The following is a 24,402-nucleotide window of genomic DNA, read 5'->3' as shown; positions in this document are numbered from 1 at the left end:
GCAATCCCAGAGGTGCTCCCGGCTCATCCCATCAAGGTCCCAGCAATCGCCAGTAACATCGACCTAGGATTAGCATTTTCCCCCATTCGTCTGCAGCCCCTCAAAGACCTATTGGAACAATACCCGGACAAAAACGCGGCAAAATACCTCTGGGAGGGGTTCTCAACGGGATTTAGGATCCCGGTGGCCACCCCACCCAACTCCAGTGACGCGGATAACCAAAAATCAGTTAGGGATCGGCCAGACATAGCCAGAAAGAAAATTGAGAAAGAGATCAGGGCAGGCAGGGTGGCTGGTCCTTTCCTCGAACCGCCTTTTGAGGGTCTTCACCTCTCCCCGCTGGGCATCGTGCCAAAAAAGGCCCCGGGGGAATTCCGCATGATTCACAACCTCTCTTACCCAAGAGGGGGGTCAGTCAATGATGCAATTCCTCAGGAGCTTTGTACAGTGAAATACGCTTCCTTCGATCAGGCTGTAAAAATGATCCGTAGATTCGGTCAGGGGGCGTTTCTTGCAAAATGCGACATTGAGTCGGCCTTCCGCCTTCTTCCAGTTCACCCTGACGACTTTAAATGGTTGGGCTTTAAATTTGACGGCGCGTATTTCATTGACAAGGCTATGCCCATGGGCTGCTCTGTTGCATGCGCAGCCTTTGAATCTTTCAGCACATTCCTAGACTGGGCCCTACGCAGCAGAACAGGGTCCTCAGGCGTATCGCACTATCTCGATGATTTTATTTTGGCCGCAGACAGTAAGCCACGCTGCACCACTCTTCTAGAGGCTTTTACATCCCTAGCTGGCGAACTAGGGGTACCCCTAGCCGCCGACAAGACAGAGGGACCAGCCACCTCCCTAGTCTATTTGGGTATCGAGCTGGACACCGTGGCCCAGACTTCCCGCTTACCCGTGGAAAAATTGGGGGCCCTCAAGACAGTCATACAACAACTCTTGCCTCTAAAGAAAATAACATTGAGACAGATCCAATCCCTGCTGGGCCATTTGAATTTCGCTTGCAGGGTTGTTTCCCCAGGTCGGCCGTTTTGCGGCCGTCTGGCTAGATTGGCGGCAGGGCTCAAAGCTCCTCAACATAGGGTACGCCTCTCAAAAGAAGTAAAAACAGACCTGGGGGTTTGGTTACAATTCCTAGAGAAATATAACGGGATTTCCTTATGGCAAGATACCATGCAGCTTAATGCCGACCTCCAAGTTCAATCAGATGCAGCTGGGTCTTTAGGTTTCGGTGTTTATTTTCGCGGCCAGTGGTGTGCCAAAAAGTGGCCCTCGGAGTGGCAAGGCCAGCCCATTACCCGGGACCTTACCTTCTTGGAGTTCTTCCCTATTGTCGTAGCCGTACACTTGTGGGCGGATCAATTTCGCAATCACAGGGTCTGTTTCCACACCGACAACCAAGCAGTCGTTGCGGTCCTCACTAGACAGTCTGCACGGTCCCCCAGAGTGGGTAATCTATTGCGTGCCTTTGTCCTTCTGTGTTTAGAACAGAATATCTACTTTTCGGCCAAATTCGTCCCCGGCATTAATAATGATATCGCGGACGCTCTATCTCGTTTTCAGATGGAGCGCTTCCGCTCGTTAGCGCCAGAGGCGGACCAATCATCGATGCCTTTCCCGGAACATCTTTGGAGGATTGGGAGCGAGACATAATGAAGGGAGTATTTGGTGCAGTGGCCCCGTCCACAATGAGATCGTATAAGAAGGCGTGGGCCGAATTTTTGAGATTTCGCGCAAGCATCCCTGGCTCGGGTTACCACACCATTCCCTCTACCAGAGAAGTCCTCCGTTATTTGGCACACATGAAGGAGTTAGGCAGGGCGCCTAGGACGCTCAATATCCACTTAGCAGGGATCTCGTACTTCTGTAAAACATTTTTCGAAAGGGACCCCTGCGCAGCCTTCATTGTGCGCAAAACTCTGGAGGGATGGCGTAGGCAGCACCCCCCTTGCGTTGACAGGAGACGGCCCGTAACATATGAAATTCTGTTTAAGATTCACAAAGCTCTGCGTAAAATTTGCTGGTCAAAGCACGAGGTGCGCCTATTCTCTGCCGCGTTCTCTATTGCCTTCTTTGGCGCCCTACGCGTAGGCGAGGTAGTATGCGAAGGAGATGCCACCCACGCTCAGAGGGGAATTTTGATGAGCGACCTGACCCTTTCTGAAAACGATCTCATAGTGCGGGTTCGGAACTCAAAGACAGATCAGCAAGGCAAGGGGGCCCTGCTCCGGCTGCCGGCTGCTCACGGGAAGGGCCCTTGTCCGGTCCGGGACACGAGGCGTTTTCTTTACCTCAGGCCTAGCGGCCCTGGTCCGCTTCTGATACATGCGGATGGATCCCGCCTTACTAGACACCAGTTCACGAGGGTTATGCGGTCGGCATTGTCTGCATGCGGTTTCCCGGCATCTGAATTTGCTGCTCACTCATTCCGCATTGGCGCAGCTACTACCGCAGTACACATGGGGCTCCCCGCCGAGAGAATAAAGGAGTTGGGGAGGTGGAAATCGAACGCATACAAAGCCTATGTGAGAAGCAATTTGTGACTGTGTGATATACCCCTGACCTTTGGCCACTTGTCTATTTGCTTTCCAGAATCCACGAGACTGCGCATTTGGTTGGTGGGCCACAGCATCATGTACTGGGCCAAGTGTCATGCCTTGAGAACCGGACTGGGCGGCAACCTGAGTTTGCATCCGAGGGTGGAATTGGTTTGGATAGCGCGTAGAGGGATGCGCTGGAGTGAATTCAAACCAGTGGTGATGGCGAGGGCCGCGGCTGAGGGTCCGCCTGATGCCCTAGTGATTCAATTGGGTGAAAATGATCTGGCATACCGCAAGGCGATCGATCTGAGGTGGCACATTTTTGACGATCTGACCGAGCTGATAATTGCATACCCACAAGTTACAATAATTTGGTCCTCGTTGCTTGAGAGGAGGACATGGAGAGATTGTGTGAGCCCAGTGGGAGTAAACAAGGCGAGAAAGGTTTTAGAGCGAGCGGTGGAGCGTAGAGTGGCAGCTCTGGGCGGGTTCGTCATCAGACACCCGAGCATCCAGTTCAGCAACGAGGCCCTCTACAGAAGGGATGGCGTGCATCTGTCCGATGCGGGAAACGACTTATGGTTGAGTGATATCATCGCAGGGATCAGGTCCTGGGTTCGGGGGTTTCCCTAGTAGGAGCTAGGTGTTGGTTACAGGTTTGAAGGTATTGGCGGCGAGCTTTGCTCGAGTGGCGGTAGGCATTGGCTGGGGCTCTATTGTTATGCAAATGGATGGGGGGGAAGGAACGCCATCACCTTCCCCCAGGAAATGGGGTAGTCCGGTAGAGGACTCCGAGGGGCGTTGTCTTGTCCGAAACCTAGCGTGGTAAGGGCCCCCGGCACGCCCCAAGCGGTGACACCCGTGGGATCCTAGTTGGCGTACTTCAACAGGCCCTCCCACGGTTCGTGTTAACCCTTCCCGGTCATCATGCCGGGTAGCGGATAGGAGCCAATGCCTAGAGCCAATACCTTCAATTCTCTAATCAATAAAGTTGTGGCCATTTCATGCCCATTAAACTTAAACATCGTGTCCTGTGTCTTTCTTTCTGGGGGGAGGGGTTTTGACACGCAAAGCCATTTCCGACCCTGGGGAGGAGAGGGGGTTGCGGTCTAGCCCCTCCCCCCCAGGCGCGGGGGCTGTCCTTGGCCCCCGCGAGAATTGGGGGAATCCCTGGGCGTGCCCGCGACCCTGGCCGCCTATCGGCAGGCCGGGGGGAGGCGTGGCTTAACGTATTTTAAGCCGGGCATGCCCAGGGTCCGCCCTCTTCACTCCCGACCAGCTGAGAGGTTTTTTCCCATCCCACCCACCCTTAGATACTTAGGCAGCCGTAGGGCGTCATGACCTTGCTATGGACTTCGGTTGGTCGCCGCAAGGGGCCTGGTAGGAATTTTTCCAAGTTGGCAATCTTTCGGCCGTTTGGTTTTTTCGCCTACCTCATAGCAAACGTCACAACTTTCTCTGTATTGGCGGTTAGGCATTGGCTGGGGCTCTATTGTTATGCAAATGGATGGGGGGGAAGGAACGCCATCACCTTCCCCCAGGAAATGGGGTAGTCCGGTAGAGGACTCCGAGGGGCGTTGTCTTGTCCGAAACCTAGCGTGGTAAGGGCCCCCGGCACGCCCCAAGCGGTGACACCCGTGGGATCCTAGTTGGCGTACTTCAACAGGCCCTCCCACGGTTCGTGTTAACCCTTCCCGGTCATCATGCCGGGTAGCGGATAGGAGCCAATGCCTAGAGCCAATACCTTCAATTCTCTAATCAATAAAGTTGTGGCCATTTCATGCCCATTAAACTTAAACATCGTGTCCTGTGTCTTTCTTTCTGGGGGGAGGGGTTTTGACACGCAAAGAATTAATGAATGAGTGAATGAGTGAATGAGTGAATGAGTGAATGAACTGCATGTCTGAAAAAGTACAGGAAAAAGTCCTGAAAACATTTTGTCTCTCCCAAATTGACCTCAAAGGTTTCTCTGCAAGGAGGGAAGAAATGAGAAAAACCTCCCCATTGTCTCTTTGCTCACAAATCCCGCCTTAAGGGCACATTTAAGACATTATTAGGGGGAGCCTGTGACCTGGACTCAGGAATTAAGTATTTATCATAACAAAAGAATAGCCAGGCTGTCCAGGTAAACCCATTAACAGCCAGGTAAACCAATCAACAAGCACTGCTAATAACAAGGCCAGTGGAAGTGATGATATTCCAGCTGAACTATTAAAAATTTTAAAAGTTGATGCTGTTAAGGTGCTACACACATCATCATCAACCTTTTATTCGACCATCAGTCAGAAAAAGTACATTTCTCAATACACCGTTAAACATCCAGGAAGATTTTAGAGCTTAGCCAACACTAAAATGGGCTAAACAGATAGCCCCATATCAATACAGTCAATTATAGTCTTGCGACGCTTAAAAGCTAAAAAAAGAAATTTGGCCACCAAGGAAGGTATAGCTCTAGTGACATTATTCAGCAAGTGTAAAACCTGGTTTTCTCCGGGTAGGAAGCTAAATTGACATAGGAGTGGATCTATAAAATTTTGTCTAAGCTCTGCATAAGAAGGGCAAGTCAAGAGAATGTGTTCGGTGGACTCAACCTCACCCATGGCACAATGACAGGTTCTCTGGGCGTATGGTACTCCCCTGTACCTTCCCCACAATATCGCAGAGTCAAGGACATTTAATCTAGCCGCTGTAAGAAGTCTGTGGTATTCCACATAGTGGATTTCTGCAAGGTAGGGGGCTGGTATGGTCCAATAAATCTGGTCCCCTAGGAACATCCCTGGTTTTACCTGGGCTATGTCCTCTTGTCTGGCAATGTCACTCAGTCTCCGGGAGATCACAGCTCTAGCTTGATTGTACGTCATAGACTCAAAGTCTCCCAAGAACTCTTTGATGAATATATTGAATTTACTGTAGATATAAGAACCGAAAGTGACCATCTACCCCTAAATCTTAAAAGGACTGAATTCTGGGAACCCTCTAGATGTGGGCTCGCCCCACAGACACCTGATTCTAATGTTCTACAACAAATAGGCAGATCCAGAATTAAATGGTCCCCTTATGTTAATAACAATTTTAGCATTTGGACACAATCAATGGAAGGTCAACTCCTCTGGGCTGATCTGACCTCCAACGATACTGAAGAGACCTCCCCAATTGACCATTATAACACATTAATCCGAAAACTCCAACCGTTATTGTCAAGACACAATGAGTCCCCTACCAGCAAAAAATGGTTTGACCGCGAATGCATCCAGGCAAAACTTATACTCAGGGAATGTATTAAGCCTTCCAGCAAAATCCTAACCCTATCACTAAATTAGAGTTACAACTTAAAAAAAAGAACTACAAAGAGTTACTAAAAATCAAAAAAAGAACCGCAGACTCTCTCATCTGGCAGGCCCTCATAAAAGCGTCAATAGAAAAAGACAATACCAACTTCTGGAAAATTATCTCCAGTCAAACCAAAGCTCCTAACGAGGGCACAATAATCCCTGCAAACTCATGGGAAGAGCACTATAAAGTGCTGTTTAGGGAACATCGACCTTCTGCGCTGCTTAACATCCCCTCAGATAATGCTACACCATGGCCCCCAACATCTGAAACTGAAATCACTTCGTTAATTCTACAAATGAAATCTGGCAAAGCCCCAGGAAGTGATTTCATTGTCGCTGAACTTCTGAAAGCGCAAATAAACTGGTGGGCCCCGGTTCTTGCAAATCTATTTTCATATATAGATAAGACAACTGAAATCCCTAAAGATTGGGGACTGGCTATAATTGTTCCTATATTTAAAAAGGGCAACCCCTCTGATCCATCTAATTATAGACCAATTAGTCTTCTGAATGTGATCTGCAAACTTTATACAAAACATCTATGCCTAAAATTATGTGAATGGTTAGATCATAATGATTTACTAGAAACTGAACAAGCAGGGTTTACATCCGGACGTTCCACCATTGATCACGGCTTAGTGTTAGCTTACTTTGTCTATAAGTATGTGAAACATTGGAAAAAGTCATTGTATGCGGCCTTTGTGGACCTAAAGGCAGCATTTGATTCTCTTTCCAGGGGTAGGCTCTGGGCCAAATTGGCCAATATGGGTATTAACACAAGGTTATTACTTCTGATGATTAAGCTTCATGAGAACAATACCCTCCAGATAAGACTCGCACAGGATGGCAGACTCTCTAGAGAAATCTCAGTCCAAAGAGGAGTTAGACAAGGATGCCTATTAGCCCCATTTTTACTTAACATCTATGTTAACTCCCTGGTCACATGTTGCCGTGAAATCGAACCCCCCCCCCGTGTTCTCTAATGGCAGAAAAGTACCAGTTTTAATGTATGCGGATGACGCTGTTCTTCTCTCTCAAACCAAAGTGGGTCTGAAACGTGCCTTAGGAAAGTTTCGTGACCAATGTAACACTGAACTGTTAACAATTAATTTTGCCAAAACCAAAATTGTACATTTTAACCGCTCCTTCAGGAAAGATAACTGGAGCGTAAAGGGAAACGCCATTGAACAGACTAAGACCATCCAATACTTAGGTATTACTTTCTCTTATAATGCCAAATTGTCAACACACCTGACCACATCAGCTATATCAGCAGGAAGAAGTGCAAATGCCATCCTTAGATTATTCAGAAGGAAAGGAGCTGGCTTCCTCCCGATGGCCCTAAAAGTTTTTCAGGCAAAATCTTTAGCCCAACTCCTGTATGGCTCTCAAATTAGCCCCTCTGCCAACCTTAAGACCCTTGAAACAGTACAATCAAAATTCTTAAGATCATTATTTGCTACCCCAAAGTGTACACCTAATGCAGTCCTAAGGCAAGAGGCAGGACTGCCCAGAGTGGAATTAAAAGTCTGGGAGCAAGCAATATCCCTCTGGCTGAAAATCCATTACAATCCTAAGGGATTGTTACCTTGCTTCCTGGCCGCAGTTCCCTATCCTCCTTGGCTTATGCAAATAACTAACAAGATCAAACAAATTGGCCTAAACCCTGAAAATCTTCTTATTGGAACTCTGAATAAGGCAAAAGCAATTATCACTCAGAGACTTTACGATGTAGAATTACAACAAGAAGACGCCCTACTCCCGGAGACATATAGATGTTTAAAAGCTTGGCCTAATTTTGCAGCTGCCCCTTACTTAACTAACATCACTAACGAAGCTTATAGATGGGCTTTCTCTAGAGCCCGCTTTGAGACAATGCCCTCAGCAGTGCTGTACGGCAAATTCACGCAGGTACCAATGCATGCGCGTCTCTGCCCCTGTATGTCTAATAAGGTAGAATCTGTCACACACATCCTTCTATTTTGCGAATTTTATAGTGAAGAACGAGTTCAACTTTTATCAAAATTTATACCCCTACAATATTATTTGGAATCCTCCCCCGAAATTCTACGAAAATACCTTCTGGGAGACTCCTCAAGCTCAATATCATATGAGGTGGCCAAATTTTGCACTTTAGTAATCAGGAAGCGTAAATCTCTTCTGTTGAATGGCACACTGCGAAGTTCCCTTGTGTAATCTTTTTTTTTTTCTGATGTTGTTGTTGATTTTTTTTTTTATCTTGTGGTGTTTAATGTCACTGGCTTTTGCCGCAATAAAACTTTGATGATGATGATGACTCAAAGTAAAGGTGAGACAATCCGCAGGATTGAACCTCGTTAATGACCTCCCTTTCCCTTTTAACTCTTGTATAGCTGTGGCCTGTTGGCTTTGCTAATAAAGTTTTGATTGATTGATTGACCTCCCTTTCCCACGATGATTGGAAATCGTCCCTCAATATCAAGGGGGCAATACCCACTGATTTAAAACAAAGCTTGAGCCATAGCCAGAGCTTCGTCTTCAAGGCCACATACCGTAGAGCTTGCCAGCCGACTTCTAATCTTATAACCGCACCCGCTACCGAGGGGGGAATCCTAAGGATGGCTCTAAGGAATCGCGTTTGGATAGAATCCAGTTTCAAAAAATCCCTACGGGAGCCTAAAGAGATGCCCACCAAAAGAAGGGGGAGGACTTTCGTTTGAAAGAGTCTCAAAGCTATCTTCACTGACTGAGCCTGATTCTTACCATATAGAGATCTAATCTGGATGGCTGCTTTAGATGCATTAGTTGTTATATAGTCTCTATGGGCCAGAAAAGACCTATTTGACCGTATTACTTGTCCCAGATATTTAAAGCAGTTAACCTGCTCTAGCGGGATCCTGTTCATCGACCATCGATGGAGTCTCGAAGACCATGATCTTGGTCTTAGCATAGTTGGGTTGGAGCTCATGCTGATCACAGTATTCATGTAGAGTTTGCAACATTCTCCTCAGTCCAATAGGGGATCTGGCAAGAAGTGCGGCGTCATCCGCATACAGAAGAACATTCAGAGATCGGCCTGCTAATTTGGGGGGGTGGAATGCATCATTGGCCATGTGAGTCACCAGTGAGTTAATGTAAAAGCTAAACAATGCTGGGGCCAATAGACAACCCTGTCTTACTCCTCTAGTGGTGGTAACAGGGTTGGAGACTAGGCCTTTATTGTCTATCCTGATTCTCAGAAGGGTGTTTGTATGGAGGCTGATAATCAGATGAAGGAGACAACGATCGATCTTTGTAGCAGCCAGTTTTGTCCATAGCTGCTTTCTAGAGATTTGATCAAATGCCTGCTTAAGGTCAATAAAAGCCACGTGAAGAACCTTTGGGGCTTTACCGACATACTTTTCCGCCAGGTGATTCAAGGTTAATATTTGGTCTGTGGTAGATCTTCCAGGGCGAAAACCCGCCTGTTCATCGGCAATGATATTGTCGTCCTCCATCCATTTCGATAGTTTGTTTAGCAGGTATCCTGAGTAAATCTTCCCAATGACATTTAGCAAGCTGATTGGCCTAAAGTTGCTCGGCTCTGTACGTGGACCTTTCTTATGTATTAATACAAATAACGCAGAGCTCCAGCTTGAGGGGAATTTTGCTGTTTTGTTTATATGTGTGTAAAGTGCTGCTAAAAGTGGGATCCACCAATCTTTATTTGCTTTGATGGCATCAATGGATATAAGGTCATCACCGGGGGCCTTGCCTGCTTTAAATCGATCTATGAGAGTTTCAACTTCAGGGCATGTAACTGGGTCCCAATCGGACAGTGCTTCCGGCTCCACCGTATCTCTGCAGGCATCATGGGCTGCATACAGATCGGCGAAGTATCTTTCCCAAGTGTCCACTGAGATGTGGGGTTCTATTCTTGCAAGCGGCCTACCCAGGTATCTGGAAATTAACTGCCAAAAAGAGGCTGGATTTCTATTCTCTGCAGCTATCAAAAGGTTGTTCCAATTGTTTCTTTCTGCCTCGAGCTTCTTTTCCTTTAATAGGGCTTTGTAACTTCTTCTGAGGGTGATAAGGCGGTTATTTGGCATGGGGTCATTTGATGCTCTGTATGCCAACCATTCATTATACAGATGATTCTTGAAGTTTTTGCACTCCTCATCGAACCATTTTTTGTGGAAAAACTGTTTACCATGCTTTGTGGGGGACCGAGCTAGTGTTGGTTTTAGAAGTTCTACTAAATCGTCATATATTGGTAGAGGCTCATCCGCCTGCATAAGGGAAGCCCTTTTTATTTGGAGCTGATCAGACCAGAGAAGTTCGTTCAACTGCTGGGCCGGGTTGGAGGTCCATTTAAGGGCTGTAGGTCTTATCTCCAGATGATCATTTGATAGGTGCACAAAAGAGTGTCTATCAAGTTCGTCAGCCAGAGTCAAGGAAATTTCTAGAGGGAAGTGATCACTCTCCAATCTTGTAGCCACCTTAAAGCTGGATATTTTTGGGGTAAGGTCGGGAGATATCCATACATAATCAATAGTGGATGCACATGAACCTGACCAATAGGTGAATTCGGCAGGGTAGTCCGAGCTGACTGCCCCATTTAGCAGAAGGAAATTGAGGCCCAGCAAGGTTTGCCTGCATTTGAAACCTGCATAAGTGGCTATGTTATCTTTGAATTTCCTTGGCAAAAGATCTGTAGTCATAAGAGGTGAAGAAGGGTACTTGTTAAATTTAGAGAATAAGATTTGGTCAGTATGTGACAGGCGTCCATTAAAATCTCCCGCCAACAGAAAAGTGGCTTCTGGGTATTTATCAAAAAGCGTTTCCAATGTCACTTGGATTTCCTGCCATCTCAGATCAACCAAATTTCTCTTATGAATTGGACATAAGTAGATATTGATCACTACTATCGTTTCCTTTGCTGTTTTCAACTTTATAATCAGCATGAGTGACGACTGGGTGTCGATTTTTTCGGCCTGAAGATTTATGGCTAAGGAAACAAAAGTAGCCAAGCCTCCTTGCGGTCTACCATGTGATGACGAGTTCTGCGTGGCATTCAGGTAGAAGCCCTTGTATCCTGTTCGATAGAAGTCCTCACAGGCCCATGACTCTTGGAATAGAAGGATGTGGCTGCCATTTATATAGGCAACAAATGATGGATCTGTCAGTTTGGATTTAATACCAGCCACATTCCATGATAGTAGTGTAAGAGGCCGCTTTGTGTTTCCCTCAAGTCATGATTTCTCTTGCGTGGTTAATCCTGGAGAATCCAAATGGAGGTGCACGCTGTGTGAAGGGGCAGTAGGGTGAAAAAAGGCAGTGATTTTTGATTGTTTGCATTTCAGGTTCAAGTTGTCACATGTCACAGGAGCAGCCAGTGGCTGGGGGGAATTTATAGATTGCTGTGAGAGAGAATCTTGATACGAGGGGGTGTTATTAGCCGACAAGTCCATAGACTCGTCATTTGCCGTATGCTCTGTAGTTGCAGGAGTCGTGCCTTGAGGATCGAGGCTTGTTGATGGGAAAGCACTATGTAAGACAGAAGGAAGACATCCTTTTTGGTTAGCTTCCAGTAGCTTGTTTAGCTTTGCCACTGCCTCAGTGTTTGTCCAAAGGGCTACTGGATCTCCCAGTGTCTCTTGCATCGTCATGGTATCAGCACAAGGAATGCAGCCATTTTGAGGATTGGAGATCGTTATTGCTGCAGGGGGGTCCACATGGGCTTGTGTCTGCCAATCTTTAGGAGCATCTATAATGGCCAAGGCTGGACCCGTCAAGGCTCTACCCCTTAAGGCAGTCCCTTCTTGCCGGTGGGGAGGTCGACTAGTAAATCGTAGGGAGGGGTTCATAGGAAGGGTCCGTTGCTGCAAATTCCAGTCAGAATCCTCAATCCTCCTTGTAGGCCGGCTAACCAAATTTGCTGAGTTTGGGATTTTCGCAATAATGCCCCTACAGTTGTTAAAGAAGTATCTTTGTGGGAAGATTCCATACCAGTTGAGGCAATTTTGAAGTTTGCTCAAAAGTGCAGGAAGCCTGGGAGAGTCGAACTTGAGCAACAAGCGCTTAAATTTTGGAGTCTCTGGCAGCCATTTTAATGATAGGAGATCACCCTGGGCCAAGTAGGACCTGGTCAACATTCGCAATGAGATCACAGCAGCTTTACAATTTCTCCAGGCATAGTAGGGGAAGCAGGAGTGAGCGATGTTCAAGCATATATTGTTAGGGGTGAGTTGGAGGTTTACTAGCTGCTGCCCCCTACTTAGGCTCTGTGCCTCATGATTATCAGGTCCCTGATGATTTAATGGTGGATTCAAAATCGAGGCAGGGGTTTTGGTGAAGGCATTTAGTTTTCCCTCTAACATATTGACGGAAGCTGATAGCACCTTTATTTCATCAGCCAAGTGCAGGCAATATTTCTGCAAAGTCCTCAGCTCCACTGATTGTACTATATCACATAAAGATTTACAATGAGGGTCGGGGTGGGGAGAGAGGCCATCTGGGCTGGAGGTTATATCCAACAGCGATTTGTCTCCTGGCAAGGGAGTATTTGATGTCGTTGCGGGGTCATATGGACAGTCTACCTGCTTGGAGGTGTTTAAAAGGTTGTTTGGAGTCGTTGCAGGATCATGTAGGCAAAATATGGTCTGAAGCTCAACATCAAAAAACGAAGATCATGGCCACTGGTCCCTTCACCTCCTGGCAAATAGAAGGGGAAGAAATGGAGGCAGTGAGAGATTTTACTTTCTTGGGTTCCATGATCACTGCAGATGGTGACAGCAGTCACAAAATTAAAAGATGCCTGCTTCTTGGGAGAAAGGCGATGACAAACCTAGACAGCATCTTAAAAAGTAGAGACATCACCTTGCCAACAAAGGTTTGTATAGTTAAAGCTATGGTTTTCCCAGTAGTGATGTATGGAAGTGAGAGCTAGACCATAAGGAAGGCTGATAGCCTAAGAATTGATGCTTTTGAATTATGGTGCTGGAGGAGACTCTTGAGAGTCCCATGGACTGCAAGAAGAACAAACCTATCCATTCTTAAGGAAATCAGCCCTGAGTGGTCACTGGAAGGAGTGCCTGGCCTGCTCTGGTCCATGGGGTCACGAAGAGTCGGACACGACTAAACAACTAAACAACAACAAAAAACAATCAACAGGTTTTGTGTCAGACAGGATTCTGTTGTAGACTGCCCCTTCTCTGATGTATGTATGACATGGGTAGGCAAACTAAGGCCCGGGGGCTGAATCCGGCCCAATTGCCTTCTAAATCTGGCCCGTGGACAGTCCGGGAATCAGTGTGTTTTTACATGAGTAGAATGTGTCCTTTTATTTAAAATGCATCTCGGGTTATTTGTGGGGCATAGGAATTCATTCATTCCCGCCCCCCCAAAAATATAGTCTGGCCCCCCACAAGGTCTGAGGGAAAGTGAACCAGTCCTCTGCTGTAAAAGTTTGCTGACTCCTGAGTATGATGTATTGGGGTGTGGTCTTGGGCTCCAGGGTGGGCAATTTCAAATGTCTCCACAATATGAGGGCTTGCAGGCCATTGTTCGGGGTCCCTCCTGCCTCCTGCGTGTGGTTGTGAGACCCTGTTGCAACAGTTAACAAAGATCAAGATTACTAGCTGCTTTACTTCTCAATATTCTTTGGTTGGCCTCTGTTATTTTCTCCTACCAATAGAGAACCTACAAAATGACTCTATATGGGCTCTTAGGTACCCCATAAGGGAAAAGGAGCAGTTTTTTCTTATAACAAGGACCTCCACCAACAAATTATTTAAATACATTAGTAGGAGGAGACCAACTTGGGAAACAATAGGGCCTTCGGAAGACAAGGGAGTCGAAAGTGTACTAAAGGAGAAGGAGATTGCAGAGAAACTGAATGACTTACCTGCATCTGTCTTCAAATGACAGAGGGCAGATCTCTGCGCCTGAACTTACTTTTGGAAGAAGGGAGTCTGAGGAGCTAAGGTTCACAGGGGTGATGTGAGATGAAGTTCAGGGCAAAATAAAAATTGACAAATTGCCAGACCCAGATGATATCCACCCAAGAGTTCTCAAAGAACACAAATGTGAATTTGCTGATCTTCCAACAAAAATATGTAGCGTATCCCTCAGATCAGCCTCTATACCTGAGGACTGGAAGGTGACCAACCTAACACCAATTTGTAAAAAGGGACCAAAAGGGGACATTACAACCTGTTCTGGGAAAACTGGTGGAAAGTACTGTTAAAGAAAAAATAATCAAGTATATAGAAGAACAAACCTTGCTGAAGCAAAACCAGCATCGCTTCTGCAAGCGCAAGTCCTGTCCCACTAACCTATTAGAGTTCTCTTTTCTTTATTTTTCTTTGGTTGTTTTGTGGTTTTATTTTATGATTTTAATGTAAATTGTTTTTGTTTTAATTGCAATATTTTTGTAACTCACCTTGCAGAAGGGTAGGTAAATAAATGCAGTATAACATTTCTGTTATGTATTTTGGAAAGTTATTTGTCTCTTTGTTCTCTATGCATTTCAACACCTCTTGAGAGATCGTAACCAATTTTTGTATGATGGTTTCTGAGATCAAGGAGCATGTTTTGTCTTTCTTTGGCTACAATCAGATGGCATTTTGAGTCAAACTGGGAGACTGAGCCTTTCAAAACTGCACCGATTTAAGTTACTGGTTTCAAAACTGCACTAAGTTGGTTTCTAAGAGCTCCCGAGCAATGCTGGGCAATTTCTGCTGGTAAGTAAGTAAATGATACAGTGACAATATCTACACAATGTGCAAAGAATTGCAGTCGCAGTTTTTGGAGAAGGAGCTAGGCTAAAAAAGGCACAGTGAAGCCAATTTCTGCAAGGAGCTTCAGGAGTTTTCCCAGAGACCACTCTAGCCTTCCTTCCCGAGCTTCCCTCCATTGTGGAAGCAGTAGCATCTCACCTTCCTAAAGTATGTCTGCAGTCAACTAGTCTGGATTGTTTGACTAATACAGTTGAATAAGCAAAGGGGGCTGTGCGTGCCTGTAGCTCCCTGGAGATTTCTCTTTTCGTGCTCCCTAACCTTACCTACCCCTGAGCAACCTGCTCCAACAGTTCATTATCCTTAGACTTAGGCCAAAGGAAGTGTTGCAAAAGCCCAGAGGCAAAGTGTGTCCTTACTTACTCCTATGTTCACCTACATTGCATCAACAATGACATTTCTTGGGAAAGCTTTATTTCTGCTTGTCTTTGCACTTCCCCAATACAAGGCTAGAAGATTTAAAAACAACCACCACCATCACAAACACGTAATATAGTCTCCACCTGTGGCTCCTCATGTACTGTAGATCTTTAACAACGGTGGGCTTGGGTACTAGGGCACCCTGTGTGAGGCCAAAATTAGGCACCCCCCGCAGTCTTTGAGCTGCCTTCCCAAATGTCCCAAAGTTACATATCAGTAAACTCTTTATGATATTTCCGGGTCACTTCTGAGTTCGGCGCTGTGCGTGTAGGCACAATCATGCACATGTTTTGTTGTTGTTTAGATGTTTAGTCGTGTCCAACTCTTCGTGACCCCATGGACCAGAGCACGCCAGGCACTCCTGTCTTCCACTGCCTCCCGCAGTTTGGTCAAACTCATGCTGGTAGCTTCGAGAACACTGTCCAACCATCTCGTCCTCTGTCTTCCCCTTCTCCTTGTGCCCTCAATCTTTCCCAGAATCAGGGCCTTTTCCAGGGAGTCTTCTCATGAGGTGGCCAAAGTATTGGAGCCTCAGCTTCAGGATCTGTCCTTCCAGTGAGCACTCAGGGCAGATTTCCTTAAGAATGGATGCGTTTGATCTTTTTGCAGTCCATGGGACTCTCAAGAGTCTCCTCCAGCACCATAATTCAAAAGCATCCATTCTTTGGCGATCAGCCTTCTTTATGGTCCAGCTCTCACTTCCGTGCACATATTGGCCGCGCCTAAAACTGGAGTTGCCTGTATTCCCTTCATATCTCACACACAATCAAAATCCTACCGTTTATTAATTTCTAGGTTTTAGTGGGGCCCTACCCCAAAACCTGTAACAAAATGAATGTCAGTTTGCATTTCTTGGTGCAGAAAGAATTGGTCTGATGTGTAGAGATGTTTCCTATTCTAATTAATTCAAGAGGGTTCTGGAAGCTTCTCTGCATGAAAGAAAGAAGCAGAAGCAGAAGGTTCCTAATGTTTGGATTACTGGTCAACAACAAATTTGTTGTCTGCATTTTTTCAGTTGATTTAGGATGAATCTGATGTGCTGAATCCAAAAATCACATTGGTTTTGCTCAATCAGGACAAGTTTTTGAGCTATGCTCACATGTCGTTTTTTAATGTTTTTGTTCACATGTACGCTTGTGTGGAGCATTTTAGAAGAAGTTGGTGGGGGTAAAATGCCATGTCGAATAATTGTTTTGATTGGAAATGATTATTTTAATGACAAGAAGTATTCAGGTCCGATAGTTCTGGGTGATTATGTCGAAAAGTCATAAAACCTCGAAATCTTCCATAAATTGGTGCGGCAAAGCATAAAGTTGGGGGATCAAAACTAAGTTAATGGGGCAGCCGCCCCATGAAGTATCCTGATCTTCAATCAGCACGTCGTCCTGTAGCTCATTGTGATGAAATTTCAGTGCCTATCTTCGGAGAACTTCCTGACATTAGTGACGAAGATGCCTCCAGTGTTGAAGGACATGAAGAAGAAGAAGTGGTTCTTGAAGATGATGCTCCACATCCATTTTCCCAAAAAGAATTGAATGATCTAGTTCGCAACCTCAGCTTGTCAAAGGACTCTGCCGAACTGTTGGCATCCAGATTGAAGGAAAAAAACCTCCTCTCTGACAGTGCTCGCATCAGCTTCTTCCACAACAGGCATACCGTTTTTTCTCGGAAGAGAAGGACTTGGTGTACTGTGCAGATATTGCGCAGCTTCTGCTCAAGCTTGGAGTGCCACAGCACAAACCCAAAGATTGGAGACTGTTCATTGACAGCAGCAAGCGATCACTGAAATGTGTTCTGCTACACAACTGCAACCAGTTTGCCTCTATACCCCTGGCTCACTCGAGTACACTGAAGGAGAAGCGGTGAAGTATGTGCTGGTGAAAATTGGTTATGATCAGCATAAGTGGTTTATTTGTGTTGACCTGAAGATGGTGAACTTTTTGTTGGGACAACAGTCTGGCTTCACCAAGTACCCATTTTTTCTATGCATGTGGGATAGTAGGGACCGTGCTCAGCATTACACGAAGAAGGACTAGCCTGTGCGGGAGGAATTGGTGCCTTGCAAAGAAAGGAATGTCATCAACGACCCTCTGGTGGACAGAGACAGAATACTCTTCCCACTGCTGCACATCAAGCTTGGCTTAATCAAGCAGTTCACCAAGGCTCTGGACAAGGATGATGACTGCTTCACTTACTTGTGCCAGGCTTTTCCAGGATTGACCATGGAGAAGTTGAAAGCTGGCATCTTTGACGGTCCTCAGATCTGTCAGCTCATCAGAGATCCAGAGTTCGGAAACTCAATGAACGAAGTGGAACTGGAAGCGTAGAAGGCATTTGTTCTGGTAGTGAAGAACTTTCTTGGCAACAATAAGGCCAGAAACTACACAGAACTTGTCAACAACATGCTGACTGCTTTCAGAAACCTGGGCTGCAACATGAGCGTCAAGATGCACTGCCTATTTTCACATATGGACCGGTTTCCTGAGAAACTGGGTTCACTGAGTGATGCGCAGGGGGAGATTCCAGCAGGACATGAAAAAGATGGAGACCAGGTATCAGGGTCGCTGGGACGCAGTCATGATGGCTGACTACTGTTGGACTCTGAAGAGAGACCTCCCTGAGCATTCCAGGAGTTCCAAGAAACGGAAGTTCAAGCCCTGAAGTTTGAAAAATGGTGAAGCAACATGCAATTTACGTGTACTTACCTTTATCAAAGGGACGCGGGTGGCGCTGTGGGTTAAACCCACAGAGCCTAGGACCTGCCAATCGAAGGTCGGCGGTTCGAATCCCCGCAGTGGGGTGAGCTCCCGTCGTTCGGTCCCAGCTCCTGCCTACCTAGCAGTTTGAAAGCACCCCTAAGTGCAAGTAGATAAATAGGGACCGCTTTCTAGTGGGAAGGTAAACGGCTGGTGCTGACTCGCCAGATGCAGCTTAGTCACGCTGGCCACGTGACCCGGAAGTGTCTTCGGACAGCGCCGGCTCCCGGCCTCTTGAGCGAGATGCGCAACCCTAGAGTCGGACATGACTGGCCCTGATGGGCAGGGGTACTTTTACCTTTACTTTACCTTTATCAATGCCCACCATTCAGTTTACAGTAAACCTGACCTGATGGAGAGAAACGGATGCCATTTCCTGATTCAGCAGTGCAAAAATATCCTAAATCAGTTGCAGAAATCTAGACAACATTCAAAAAGTAAAAAATTGTTGCCCAGTGAATTATTCCTTCAGAGAAGCTGAGTAAACTGGCTTAAACTGGTTCTGTTATCTCTTCTTCAAGAGGAGAGCCTGAGTTTCACTTTCACTTTCTATCTCTTTTCCCTCTGGTGTGGTGTTCTGTACATAGTATGCTTAGTTTAGTGTTAAGATTTTAGAATTATTATAAATTATTGTAAGCTTAAGTTAAATCTGCTGCAACTGGATTTCTTATGGACGTTGCCAATCCTGTATGTATTGGATTTGTGACCATTAGGCTCATTTGCCTTCAGCAGCAGTAAAGCTCTGCGGGATGAAATATTAATTGCCTCTGGTCTATTTTTTGGGAATTCTGTAATGTGCTTGAGTTTTTACTCTGCAAACTATACATTGGAGTTCTACTCTGGATCAATATTGAGTAGAATTCCATGATATGCTTTATCTTCACCTCGTGGTAAGAGCCCTACCTCAGTCATAAGGAGAGGGAAGCTCACCCTGGTGCCAACAGGAGTTATTTGTTATTAGTGATTTGCTATTAGGGGAGCGGATGGTACTGTGGTCTAAACCACAGAGCCTCTTGGGCTTGCCAATCGAAAGGTGGGCGGTTCAAATCCCCAAGACGGAGTGAGCTCCCGTTGCTCTCTCCCAGCTCCTGCCAACCTAGTACAGTCATACCTCGGGTTGAAGTAGCTTCAGGATAAGTATTTTTGGGTTGTGTGCTGCGGCGACCCAGAAGTAACGGAGCGCGTTACTTCCGGGTTTTGCCGCTTGCGCATGTACAGACAGTCAGAATGACGCCACGCTCATGCGCGGAAGCAGCGAATCGTGACCCGCGCACACACAGACGTGGGTTGCATTCACTTCTGAATGCGAACGGGGCTCCGGAACGGATCCCGTTCGCATCCAGAGGTACCACTGTAGTTCAAAGCATAGGTACTGCTGTGGCGGGAAAGTGTAACCGGAGTTTCGGTCGCTCTGGTTTCTGTCACGCTGTTCCGTTGTGCCATAAGCAGTTTAGTCATGCTGGCCACATGACCTGGAAAGCTGTCTGTGGACAAAGACCGTCTCCCTTGGCCTGAAGTGAGATGAGCGCTGCAACCCCATAGTCACCTTGACTGGACTTAACCGTCCAGGGGTCCTTTACCTTTTACCTTACCTTATTTGCTCATTGCAAAAAGCAAGGGCATGTGGTGGGGCAGGGAGGGGAGATGCGACCACTAATCGCATCCGCTGTAGGGCAAAGGGCTACAACTCTCTTTCACAAACATGCCATGTTTCAATTGAGCTCATACAAACAACTCCACTGCCAAGCTGGCTATTCATTAAAGAAGAATCGTTTGTGTAGCACTAGATGCCAAATCTCTAATCTGACCCATACAATTTCATGTCTGGGGTAGAAGCCAGATGCTGTGCTTGGAGGGAGGGGGTGAAAGGTGGGAGGAAGGGGCCAGAAATGTCATTTACGGACCCCGCTGGTGAGCAGAGATTCTCTTCAATGTCTCTATTAGTGAAGAACAGGGTTTGGGGTTGATGTTTTTTACTGGTACAGTGGTACCTCGGGTTGCAAACACTTCGGGTTAGACTCCACTAATCCGGAAGTAGTACCTCAGGTTAAGAACTTTACCTCAGGATGAGAACAGAAATTGTGTGGCGGCAGCGGGAGGCCCCATTAGCTAAAGTGGTACCTCAGGTTAATAATGGTTTCAGGTTAAGAATGGACCTCCGGAATAAATTAAGTTCGTAACCAGAGGTACCATTGTATAACTAACCAGCAATATATTCCAAATCATGATGAGGTCAGTAAACTTTTTGTCTGGGGGAGACCTTCACCCTTTTGATGTTTAGAATGGAAAGCTCGGGTCAAACGTATGGGTATTGAGAAACAATAACAGGTGAGTGACGGGTGAGGACTTTATCCTGATATTTCTTTGGAGGGGGCAGGAACTTGAAAAAAACATCAAGGACAATTTGTTTAAATGAACAAATAAGGCAGAGAAAAAATGAAAACTCAAAGATAATATTTATTTTCTTATCTAAAGATAACCAGTATCATATCTGGAAACAGTACTGAAGGTTATTATTATTTTTTATTGTGAAACACCCTGAGACCTGCAGGCATAGGGCAATAAACAAATTTAATAAATAATGGTCGAGAAAAAAAAAATTAAAAATTGTCCAGTAGCACCTTAGAGACCAACTAAGTTTGTTCTGGGTATAAGCTTCCGTGTGCATGCACACTTCTTCAGAAGGCACCAGACCCTTATATTACATGACAAAGCCATTTTTCACCTTCTCACCCCTTGCTTTTTCCTGTAAGACCTATTGCAGTCCTTAAGAGTCGTCAACAGGCTCATCACAGCTATCTGCCAATCACCCATTCCCACCACCCTTCTGAGTAATACCCCTCCCCACCTTCTCACTATATAGAAGGGTCTGGAAACTTCTGTTTCAGTGTATCTGAAGAAGTGTGCATGCACACGAAAGCTCATACCAAGAACTAACTTAGTTGGTCTTTAAGGTGCTACTGAAATAATTTTTTTTTGTTTTGACTATGGCAGACCATAGTCAGTTACCTATCTGTAACTGAAACATAGTTTTCAGTTTAGTAATAAGTTGTAACTCAGCAACATCTCTTTCAAGTCTATTTCTGAAATAGTAATAATAAATAAATAAATATTCTGAAATAGTAGTAATAATAAATAAATAATAAAGAATAGTAATAAATTTAATAAATAAATAATAGTAATAATTTTTTTTTTAATGCCACTGAGAGTCTTGGGTAAAGCTGCTATGTGGCTGGAGGCAGATTTGAGTTTTCACAGAGAGCTGAACGTATCAAACGGCTTTATTCTTTATCAAGCCATTATAGCGTAATCCTAAATATACCTTCTAAGAGGTAACTCCTGATGAATTTAATGGGGCTTATTCACAAGGAAGTATGCACAGAACCAAAGCCTTATTTGTGCAGTTCCATGTGTCTTTATGTGACGCAGGTGGTGCTGTGGGTTAAAGCCTCAGCGCCTAGGACTTGCCGATCGAAAGGTCGGCGGTTCGAATCCCTGCGGCAGGGTGCGCTCCCGCTGCTCGGTCCCAGCGCCTGCCAACCTAGCAGTTCGAAAGCACCTCCGGGTACAAGTAGATAAATAGGGACCGCTTACCAGCGGGAAGGTAAACGGCGTTTCCGTGTGCGGCTCTGGCTCGCCAGAGCAGCGATGTCACGCTGGCCACGTGACCCGGAAGTGTCTCCGGACAGCGCTGGCCCCTGGCCTCTTGAGTGAGATGGGCGCACAACCCCAGAGTCTGTCAAGACTGGCCCGTACGGGCAGGGGTACCTTTACCTTTACCTATGTGTCTTTATTCAGAGTGCGCTGTAAAAAGGCTGTATTAAGTACATGAAAAGAGCCTTCTGGATCAGGCCAATGGCCCATCAAGTCCAGCATCCTGTTCTTACAGTGCCCAACCAGATGCCCATCGGAAGCCTACAAGCTGGACCTGGGCACAAAAAGCATTCTCCCCTGTTGTGGTTTCCAGCAACTGGCATTCAGAACCATTACTGTCTCCAACAGTGGAGGCAGAGTATAGCCATCATGACTAATAGCCATCGATAGTCTTTTTCTCAATGAATTTGTCCAATCTTCCTTTGAAGCCATCCAAATTGGTGGTCATCCCTGCCTCCTGTGGGAGTGAGTTCCACAGTTTAACTGGGTACTGGGTGAAGAAGTACTTTCTTTTGTCTGCCCTGAATCTTCTGTGGTGGCCTGGGACTCAGACTCGGAACCAGAGGAGACTCAGTCTGCACCGGATCCTTTGCCTCAGGCATCATCTGAACCAAGTCTGGGGCCTGATCCTGAAGAGTCCCAGTCTGCACAGGTTCCCCTGCAACAAACACTAGCTGGGCCGAGTCAGGGGCCTGAGCCTGCCCTGGCGCCAGATGCGGGGATTACCTTGTTGCCTTCAGCTGGGCCATCACTTACAGCTGCTCCATTACTGGTTGGGTCAGGGGAGGCTGAGGCGGCCGCTGGGTCTAGTAACCCACTGGCATCTCCTGAGCTGCAGAGACTAAGGTCTGAGAGAAGGAGAGACCTGAGTACTCGCAGGAGGAGTGCTCACCTTCGGACAAAACAGGGAGGTGAGTCGCCGGGGGATCAGGACCGGCCGCTACCCTGACAAAGATAAAAGGCTGTCGGACTCCGCCCCAGGTTGTGGGAGCAACATTGCTGTATGCCAGATCCTGCCTGAGATCCTGTACCTGTCCTTGCCTGGTTTCCTGCCTCGTGTCCTGCCTTGGCCCTGTCAGATTGACTCCCAGCGGAACCTTCGGATTCTGGACTGGACCTGGACCGCATTTCATGGGTTACCCCCAGGTCCAGCACACCTTCTAACATTCATCCTTGTTGGTAGTCCATGAGCTCTAGTGTTCTGAGGGGGTGACGGACTTTTCTCTATCCACTTTCTCAGTGCCATGCACACCTCCTATTCACCTTATCTCTAAATGGAAAAGTCCCAAACGCTTTCCTAACTCTATGATGCCCTTGCACCGTGACTGGAACAGCACACACTCTGTTTAGCTCAGTCATGCAGCTACTCCAGCATACAGCTGCTTTCAAGCTTCAAGTTGAGACCTTCCTCTATCCTGCTAGCCAGGACCCTTTGAACTGGAAATCATAGAATTGCAGAGTTGGAAGGGACCCCCAGGGTTATCTAGTCTGACCCCTTGTACAGCAGGAATCTCAACTGGATTGCACATGGCAAGTGGCCATCCAACCTGTGCTTAAAAACCTCCAAGGAAGGAGAGTCCATCACCTCTTCAGTTGAAATGCTGGCAACTGAACCTGGGGTTGTTTTTTCCCATGCACAGTATCACTAAACTGTGATTAAACTGTGACTAGCTCCCATTATCGCTGAACTTTTTGGCCTTGCTGGCTGAGACTGAAGAGGGCCGTAGTCCAACAGCATACTAGGAGGCACCATGTTGGCTAGGTCATTGATTTGCTTTAGAAATTCTTTTCCCACGAATGTTTCCCCTCAAAAAGCCTTTATGTAGTTCTATAAATCTGAGGTTCCCCTGAGCCTGCTGACACCTCCCTCTTGTGCACGAGCATTGCTGTTTTGGTCACATAAGCCAAAGGCATTTTGGTTCTTGAGATGATTAATAATAATAATAATAATAATAATAATAATTTATTATTTATACCCCATCCATCTGGCTGGGCTTCCCCAGCTACTCTGGGTGGCTTCCAGCAAAATATTAAAATACAGTAATGCATCAAACATTAAAAGCTTCCCTAAACAGGGCTGCCTTCTGATGTCTTCTAAAAGTCTGGTAGTTGTTGTTCTCTTTGACATCTGGTGGGAGGGTGTTCCACAGGGTGGGTGCCACTAGCGAGAAGGCCCTCTGCCTGGCAAGATGGCACCTTACCACTACAGTGGTACCTCTGGTTACTAACTTAATTCGTTCCAGAGGTCCTTTCTTAACCTGAAACCATTCTTAACCTGAGGTACCACTTTAGCTAATGGAGCCTCCTGCTGCCGCCACCACACAATTTCTGTTCTCATCCTGAGGTAAAGTTCTTAACCCGAGATACTACTTCCGGGTTAGCAGAGTCTGTAACCCAAAGTGTTTGTAACCCAAGGTGTTTGTAACCTGAGGTACCACTGTATTCCATTCGCAGAAGCCAAAAAACTGGCTTACTTCTACACTGGAGACAGGGCAGTATCCTCTACCACATCTTATGGCAAAAGACCAGTTTAGGGGCCTGACTCGGCCCCAGACACACTGACCAGATGTTTGGAAGCTGTGGCTGGATGGTTACGTGGGAGCCGGTGGAAGCTAAATCCTTCGAAGACAGAGGTCCTGTGGCTGGGATGGGGCGATATGGGATTGGGGGGGCAACTCCCATCTCTTGCGGGGGCGCAATTAGTGCCGGCACTGTCCGTTAAGAGTTTGGGTGTAATCTTCGATACCTCCCTTTCCATGGAGGCGCAGATTGCAGCTATAACAAAGGCAGCATTTTTTCATCTCCGCCAAGCTAAGCAGTTGGCTCCTTACCTCTCTCGCCCTGACCTAGCCACTGTGATCCATGCGACGGTCACCTCCAGACTGGATTATTGTAACTCGCTCTACGTGGGGCTGCCCTTGAGACTGACCCAGAA

The 24,402-nt window shown here is 46.4% G+C and overlaps 1 protein-coding gene across 1 annotated transcript; it reads left to right on the top strand.

Annotated features, from left to right (window-relative positions):
* Nucleotides 1-1,697: 1,697 nt before the first annotated feature.
* On the top strand, nt 1,698-2,552 carry LOC309379827 (integrase/recombinase xerD homolog; the record flags this gene model as incomplete). Its single annotated transcript, XM_081929294.1, has 1 exon — nt 1,698-2,552. The coding sequence occupies one exon, from the start codon at nt 1,698-1,700 to the stop codon at nt 2,550-2,552; it is 855 nt and encodes a 284-aa protein (XP_081785420.1).
* Between the last annotated feature and the right edge of the window lie 21,850 nt (nt 2,553-24,402).

The sequence above is a fragment of the Podarcis melisellensis genome (genome assembly GCF_964234715.1).
Source record: "Podarcis melisellensis genome assembly, chromosome: 10".
Taxonomy (NCBI): domain Eukaryota; kingdom Metazoa; phylum Chordata; class Lepidosauria; order Squamata; family Lacertidae; genus Podarcis; species Podarcis melisellensis.
This window is presented reverse-complemented; position numbering and strand designations above follow the sequence as displayed.